This window comes from Pteropus alecto, unplaced genomic scaffold (assembly GCF_000325575.1).
Source record: "Pteropus alecto unplaced genomic scaffold, ASM32557v1 scaffold8, whole genome shotgun sequence".
Classification (NCBI taxonomy): domain Eukaryota; kingdom Metazoa; phylum Chordata; class Mammalia; order Chiroptera; family Pteropodidae; genus Pteropus; species Pteropus alecto.
The window spans coordinates 7,713,984-7,721,947 of NW_006494609.1; the positions used below are offsets into that span (position 1 = coordinate 7,713,984).

The window sequence follows — 7,964 nt, forward strand, 5'->3', positions numbered from 1 at the left end:
CCCCCCCCCAAAAAATCTTGACATTCTAATACCTGTAGATGTGACTTTATTTGAAAATAGGGTCTTTGTAGATATTCAGATTAAATTGAGGTCATCCTGGATTAGGGCCCACTCTAATCCAGTGACTGGTCTTTTTATATGAAAGAGAATTTAGGACACACAGACACACAGAGCATTTTGTGATACAGAGTAGAGATTGGAGCGATGCAATCCAAGGGACATCAAGGACTGCTGGCAACTATTAGAAGCTAGAAAGAGGCACGGAAGCAATTTCCCCTAGAGTCTTCAGAGAAAGCACACTCCTGCCAACACCTTGATTTGGGACTTCAGACTGTGAGCAAATTAATTTCTGTCCTTTTAAACCATCAAGTAAATGGCAGCTTGTTACAACAGCCGTAGGAAACTAACACAGACATGGAAATAGTTACTGTCTTTTAGATGTTCAAAAAGTTACATAGAGACGGAAAATATGAAAAAGACCCAAACTGAACTTCTTAATATCAAAATTTCATCTGATATAAAACATATACCGATGGGATTAGTGGCAGATTAACTATTTCAGAGAAAAATAAAAGAACACTGAATTTGGAGACATGGCAAAAGAAATGATCCAAAATGAACAATAGAGCCGAAGAAAATTTTTTAATGCAAAAAGCATTAATGAGTTCTTTCTTAGACAACTTTAATTAGCCTACTATAAGTGTAATAATTGGAATCCCCAAAAGAGTCAAGAGAGATAAGAGAACAGAAAAAATATATATGATAAATAATGGCTAAAAATTTCCAAATTTGATGAAAACCATAAACGCACAAATCCAAGAACCTCAAAATACTGCACAAAAAGTATGAAGAAAAGTACATCAAGGTACATGATAATCAAATGACTCTCAATCAGTGATAACAAAAGAACCTGAGGGAGAAAAAAATGCATGTTACAAAAGATAAAAGGAAATTACGAGAGGTTTGCCCTTGGAAACAAAGCAAGTAACAAGAGAGTGGTCCAATATTTTTTTAGTCCTGAAAGGAAAAACTACTTTCAGTCTCTAATTTCGTACCTAGTAATGATATCCTTTAAAAATGAAGGCAAAATTAACACTTTTTCGGACACAAAACAAGATGTAATAATTTATAACCAGCAGACCTGGACTACAAGAAATGTTAATGAAAGTGACACCAGTAGAAAATATAGATCTACACCAAGGAACGAAGACCAGAAAGAATAACTAATTGAAAAATATGTGAGTCTTTTCTTCCGATTTAAATTTCTTTAAAAGATAATTGGCTACCTTAATGAAGATAAGAACAATGTTTTATAGAGTTTATAACTTATGTATAGGTAAAATATATGGCGACAGAAGCATAAAGGCCAGGAGAGAAGAGATGGAAGTAATACTTTTGTAGGGTTCTTAAAACACACTTACAGTAACGTAATATCCACTGAAGGTAGCCTCTGATCATTTAAAATGTATAGTAAAAACCCTGAAGCAACCACTATAATAACCAAAGACTTATAATTAAGAGTCAACGAAGATGATAAAATGGAATCATAAAAATTCCTGAATTAACTCAAAGAGGTTTAAAATAAAAGCCATCAAAAAAACAAGTGGGACAAATATAAAACTAGTAGTAAGATTACTAACTTAAACTAATATCGATCATGCCATCAAATGTACATGATCTATGCAATCCAAATAAAAGGCAAAGGTTGTCAGACTGAAAACATAACGTCCTGATGGCCGAAAACGTCATCTTCCAGTAATTCGCCAAAATGACCAACACAAAGCGGGGAGGAGGCTCCCACTCTGTGTTCTCCAGGCCTTTCAGAAAACGTGGAGTTGCTCCTTTGGCCGCATGCGTGAGAATCTACAAGAAAGGTGATGTCGCAGACATCTAGGGGATGGGCACTGTTTAAAAGGAAAGCCCCACCACTGTTCACCGTGGCAAAGTTGGAGCTGTCTACAGTGTTACCCGCCTGCGGCTGGCATTGTAAACAAACAAGTTAAGGGCAAGGTTCTTGCCAAGAGAAGTAAGCACATCAAGCGCTCTGAGAGCCGAGGGAGCTTCCTGAAAAGTATGAAGGAAAATAACGAAAAAAAGAAGAGAGAAAAGTGCCGGGCTCAACTGAGGCGCCAGCCTGCCCCGCCCAGAGCAGCTCACCGCGCGAGAGCCAATGGAGAGAGACCTGCTCTGCGGGAACCCATCCCTGTGCGTTCATGGCACGATGCGTGTAACAAAGTAAAAGACCTACGATTCCGTAGGAGTATGGTGACCCCTCCCCCGCCCCAAAGAAGTATTTAAAGGAAACTTTGTACCCTAGAAAAGAGAAAGAAAGGAAGACAGAAGGCATAACCCAACTCTAGGCTATTTATTTGCACTTTAAATATATAGACACAAAGAGGTCACAATAAACACCTCTACATCTATTTTTCGAAATTGTAGTTAAAAACCTTTCAACAAGTAAACTTCAGGGTTCAGATGGCTTCACTGGTGACTTCTACCAAATAAAAAAGAAATAATATTGATTCTTATACAAACTCTTATAGAAATTTAAAGAGGAGAGAATATTCTCTAACTCATTCTATGGTAGCAGAATTATCACAATACAAAAACCAAACAAAAACATTACAGAGAAGAACATAACAGGCCATTATCCCTTGTGAACATCTGTGCAAAACATCTAAACAAAATTTTAGCAAATTTAATCCAAGAATACAAAAAACTTAATACGTCAGGATCAAGTGGGATTTATTCCTGGAATGCAAAAGGGGTTTAACATTCAAAAATCAATTACTGTGATTCCCCATCTTAATAACTGAAAAGAAAATTTCTGACACATCTCAATAGATGTAGAAAAATAATTTAACAAAACCTAACACCCAGTCCTGATTAAAAACTCTAAGCAGATGAGAAATCGACAAAACACCTCCTCAACCTGATAAAAAGCATCTACGGAAACTGTGTAAGTAAGAGTATATTTAATGATGAAAAAATTATTTCCCCCTATGTTAAGAGCAAGATGAAGATGTCTGCCTTTTCTCTTTCCATTCAAAATTGTCTGGAGGTTATAACCTGTGCAATCAGATAAGAAAAAGATATGAAAATCACCCAGAATGGAAAAGAAAAAGTAAAACTGCTTATTCTCGGACAACACAATTCATCTATGTAATTCATCTGTTGGGATCTACAAAACAGCTACTGGACCAAATAAGTGCATTTAGTGAGATTGCAGCCAAGCTATTGGATAACTGCAGCCCTGGTTGTCATTTTGTTTACAACCTCAAATAGATCATGAACCAGAGCATTTAGTTAAGCCACTCCTAAATTCCCCCACAGAAATTCCAAGATAATAAATGTTGTTTTAAGCTTCTACATTTTGGGGTTATTGATTATGCTGCAATGAGTAACTGACATAAGCATTGCAAACCTGTTTGACTATAACCACAAAACCAGCTCAAAATGGTTCTATTCTGTTTGATGAGGTACCGAGTTTGTTTTTCAGAGATAGCAGACCGAAGCCACAAGTCACATAGCCAAAGCATGCACAGAAGAGAGAATTTTGGCCTCCAGCAGCACCTGGAACCAAAGCATAATTCCCTCCCCTACACACACACACACACACACACACACTGAACCAAAGGACGAGGGCATAACTGGAACTCGAATACCAGAACCGTCTCAGAAGCCAAGAGTTCATTGTCCAAGAGAGATCCAGTGCTGACACCCCTTTACCATAAAAGGCCAAGTTCCAAGATCCTCCCATTAAAATTGTCCCACCAGCACTTCACCCTACCTGTCGCCCCTCAGCCCTTAAAACCTTTTGGCCTGGTCCAGTGAGCAAGATAGATTTGAGGCAACACAGTTGGTACTTTCTCTATCTCAATCAATAAACCTTTCCTTATTCCAAACCCTGACAGTTGGAGTTTTCACCTTTCAAAGCATTGGGCACACAGACTTTGGTCTGGTAACACACTCATTTAAAATTTATTCTTTACCAACTCTGAGCTAAGCATTGTTCTTGGTGTCAGCAATACAGTGCCAAAAAAAAAAAAAAAAATCAGCAGGGTTTCTGTTTTCATGAAGTTTATATCCTGATAGGGATGAGAGAGCAGCAAGAGACAGGCAATAAATGAGTAAATTAATCAGTAATAATAATCAACGATAAATGCTTTGGAGACAGTTAAACAAGGTATTATGATGGGGGATCATTACTTTAGACAGGAATTTCAGAGAAATCCGTCCTGAAAAAGTCATGTTTAAACTAAGACTTGAATAATGCAAAGATCTGGGGACAAAGTGTTCCAGGCACAGAGTTCAGTCATTGCAAGTAGCTCAGAGGTGACCATAAACTAGTTTTGTTTCGGGTCTAGCAAAGTGGCTGAACGTAGAGAACAGGGGAGCATATTGTGAAATAAGATTGTACAGAATGGTAAGAGCGGGATCTTGATGAACAGGGATTAGCAAACTTTGGCTTCTAGAATTTATATGTACTTTTCTTTTTAAAATTATTTCTTTTTTTTTTTTATTGCGGAATAGTATTCCCGGGTGTATGCACGTGCCACTGTTTGTTTATCCATTGCCTCGCTGAGGTACATTTGGATTGCTTCCAGTTTGGATTAAGAATAAAGCCACTGTAAGCATTACAACATACATATTTTAAGTGTACAGCTCAATAAATTTTAATAAAAGAAAACATTCACTTATCTCCAGTCGAATTAACATATAGAACATTTCCATAACCCCTGCGAGTTCTCTCCTGTTTTTTATTTCGTCTTCTCTAAACATTAATCTGATTTCTATCACCATAGCTTTTCCCTCCTGTTCCAGAAATTCATATAAATGGAAACATACAGTATATGAGGAGATGATAGTCTTTTTATTCCAAGAAGAATTAGTAAGCAATTGAAGGCCTTTAAGAGGGAAATTGGCACAATATGATTTATATTTTAAATTATTATTTTTTGGCTACTGTGTGAAGAATGATGAGTAGGTGATCGTGTGCCACTTAAGTATTCTTTCTCTCCCCTTCTTCTCGGAGGTGGGGGGGAAGGGAAGATATATGGCTCAATAAAATTCCTGGGCGGAGCAGAATTTACCCGCCATCTTCGAATTCATATCGCAAAGCTAAATTCAGCGTTTCCTCCAGGCGCCAGAACAGTTTCTGCGGTTCCCGATTCTGCCCAGCAGATGGCCCCAGAGTCTAGGTCCCCACCAGCCTCGCCGCCAGGGGGCTGACTCCTCGCCGAGATTTCTGCGCGAGTGTGGTCGCTGGCGCCCAGCGGTCCGGGTTTGGGCTGAAGTCTGGGAGCAGCAAGGATCCGCCAGGGGTGTCGCACCCCGGCCTCTGCCGCACCTGGGGCTGGCGTCAGCGGAGACGTACGTATTAGGCCAGGAGGAGCTGAAGTTCTGCAGGATCCCCGTCCGCCCTGGACAGTCCATTCCGCGGGGACTTTCTCGGGATAGAGAGTGCGTGCAGGGTGTCCCGGCAGACAGCGTTTGTAGGCTACCCACGGGGACAGGTGGCCCGTGGGGTTTAGAGACAGGAAAGGAGGGAGCGCCAAAACTGGGCTTTGGAGGGGACTAATGGGAGAAGGGAACGCGTGGGGCTGGTTGGAAAGCGGAGGGGCCCGCCGGGACCGGTGTTAGGTGTCCGGGAACAGACGGAGCGGGCTGCGCGGCTCCGGGCAAGGGAAGTAAAGCCAATAGGCTTGTTTGGGCGTAAAGTTACCTAGGGAAACGGAACACTTAAGAGCCTCTTCTGTCCCCTCTCCAGCCTCCTCTTTGGTGCTGAGATCGCAACCCCAACGAGTCCTCTCTTCTCCCACCCCACCCTCTCTCCTCCAGCCGGCGGAACCCAAGACGCAGAGGGCTGAGACGGTCGTGGAGGATGAGATAGCCTGGGCGACCCGTGGAAAATGAGGCCGACGCCCTTGCTGCAGCTGGTGCTGCTCCTCGCCCTGCCAAGGAGCCTGGGGGGTAAAGGGTGCCCTTCTTCGCCCTGCGAGTGCCACCAGGAGGACGACTTCAGAGTCACCTGCAAGGATATCCAGCGCATCCCCAGCCTGCCGTCCAGCACGCAGACTCTGTGAGTAGCTGGGAGAGGAGAGGCAGGGCCCAGAGGCCAAGGGCAGCTGGAAGGGTGGATGGAAGTGCACAAAAAACTTGAAAATAGGCTAGAGAGGCGTGTGCGTGTGTGTGTGTGTGTGTGTGTGTGTGTGTGTGTCTCTGTCTGTCTGTCAGTCTGTCCGTCTGTCAGTCTGTCTGTAGTGAATAAAAAGTCATTCGCCCCAGCTTGGGATTGCTGACACCGCACTGATTAGTAACGCAGAAAAGGGTAACAAAACCTTGGTACGAGATGAAAGTGAGAGTTGTTCTTTCTCAAGAGCTGCTATCCTGTACTTGGCCTGCTCCTCTCTCTGGCTGAATCTTATTAATCTCAGATGTTAATAAGACTAATAGCAACTCAAGAACTGAAATTTTTTCTTATTTTGGGTAATATGAAATTGCAAATATACATATATAATTCTTCTTTTAGTCTTTCTAGATGGGAAATTATCTTGGCTGGTCTGTTGATTCTTCAAATAGTTGATAAAAATTTAATCAGAGGCTCTTTTTAGAATATACCCTTTATATTTTCTATAAAGGTAACTTCGTATGAAGTATCTGAGTTACTTTCTCGAATGTGAACTGCCCACTGACATAGTAATTCCAGAAATCTCTTTTGGGATAGGCCTGGTAGATGTATAAAGAGATGAGATTTCAGAAAGTGCATTTTTATCTGCATGTTAAATGTTGCCAAATTAGAAAGTTGATGTTAAATAAGTTTTATATATGTTCCTTAACAGACATTTAAATCAATGATCATTGGAAGGATAATTGTAGAGAAGACCAAGAGGAAAAAAAGGCTTTCTTGAGTGCTTAAAATTGAACAGAAAGAAAAATAGTAACATGACCTAGGCTGGTTAAACTCAGTTAAGGTAAGAAAGTGCAGGTTATTGAAGAGAATGTAAATAAATAAAAAGTAACGGTAAAGTTGTACTTTGAGATTTTTCTCAAGAATTTAGCTCATAGGGACATTCGACAGTAGGCGATGAACATTGCGGTACAGCATGTATTTCTGTGCTCTGAGATGCCTCAGTTCCTTATCTCACCTGGATTAATTTGTACAATAACCTCCAAATACTGCTTTATTCTCCATGTCACCACCACAGAATAAAAGATGTTCTTTATTCTTGATTAAACCCCAACATTGACTCTTCGTGGCCTCCACGATAAAAGTCTTTTGTATAACCTACCGGATCCTCTAAGACCAAGCCCAGTCTTTCTCTCAGACCTCATGGATCCTAATTTGCTGACTTTCCATTCCTACTGAACAGAATTTCTGGCATTTTACCCAAAGTTCTTTGCTCTCACAAACTGCCTTTGCCTTCCCTCCCATATTTCATCTCCTCTGCCTACAGCAACTTTTCTCCTTTCTTCATCTGGCTAATGCCTATTCTAAGATCCATACCAGGGGGCAGTTTCTTCAGGAAGCTTCTCCTGATTCATGCCCCCGAGGTTGGGTGAGCTACCTCTCCCTAGCATTCTGTGCACAAACCTATCCTGGCCCTTACACACTTCATGCTCTTCTGTAACTCGTTATTTCTTTGCATGCCCACCCGAAAGGATATGAGCTCCTCTGACACAGAGACCCTGTACTCAACCTTAGAACTCCTTTGGTGTTCAACACACACAAAAAAAGCTTACGTGAATGAATGAATGAATGAATGAATGAATGAGTGAATGAATGAAAGAATGTGCTGGTCTCAGATTGTTCGCTGTGTTGGGGAGAAAGAAGGCCAGAGACATCACTTCTTCAGAGGCTTCTTTAAACGTGGCGGTATTTTAAGTCTTTGAAGAGAAATGTGCCTACGGCAGCGGAAGGGAACTTGGAGTCATCCTGTTTATAATTCCACCAAATGATGAGG

The 7,964-nt window shown here is 41.2% G+C and overlaps 1 protein-coding gene across 5 annotated transcripts in view; it reads left to right on the plus strand.

Annotated features, from left to right (window-relative positions):
* Positions 1–5,220: 5,220 nt before the first annotated feature.
* The window catches only part of TSHR (thyroid stimulating hormone receptor), a 101,184-nt gene continuing 98,440 nt past the window's right edge, over positions 5,221–7,964 (plus strand). For 2 of the 5 annotated variants that reach the window (XM_015599787.2, XM_025042120.1), the window contains exons 1-2: positions 5,221–5,373; positions 5,842–6,082. In XM_015599787.2, coding sequence (XP_015455273.1) covers positions 5,913–6,082 — 170 coding nt within the window. In that variant the 5' untranslated portion in view covers positions 5,221–5,373; positions 5,842–5,912. Of the gene's footprint in view, positions 5,464–5,770; positions 6,083–7,964 lie in introns of all 5 variants that reach the window. The other 3 variants (XM_006925497.3, XM_015599785.2, XM_015599786.2) reach the window with 3 other exon arrangements.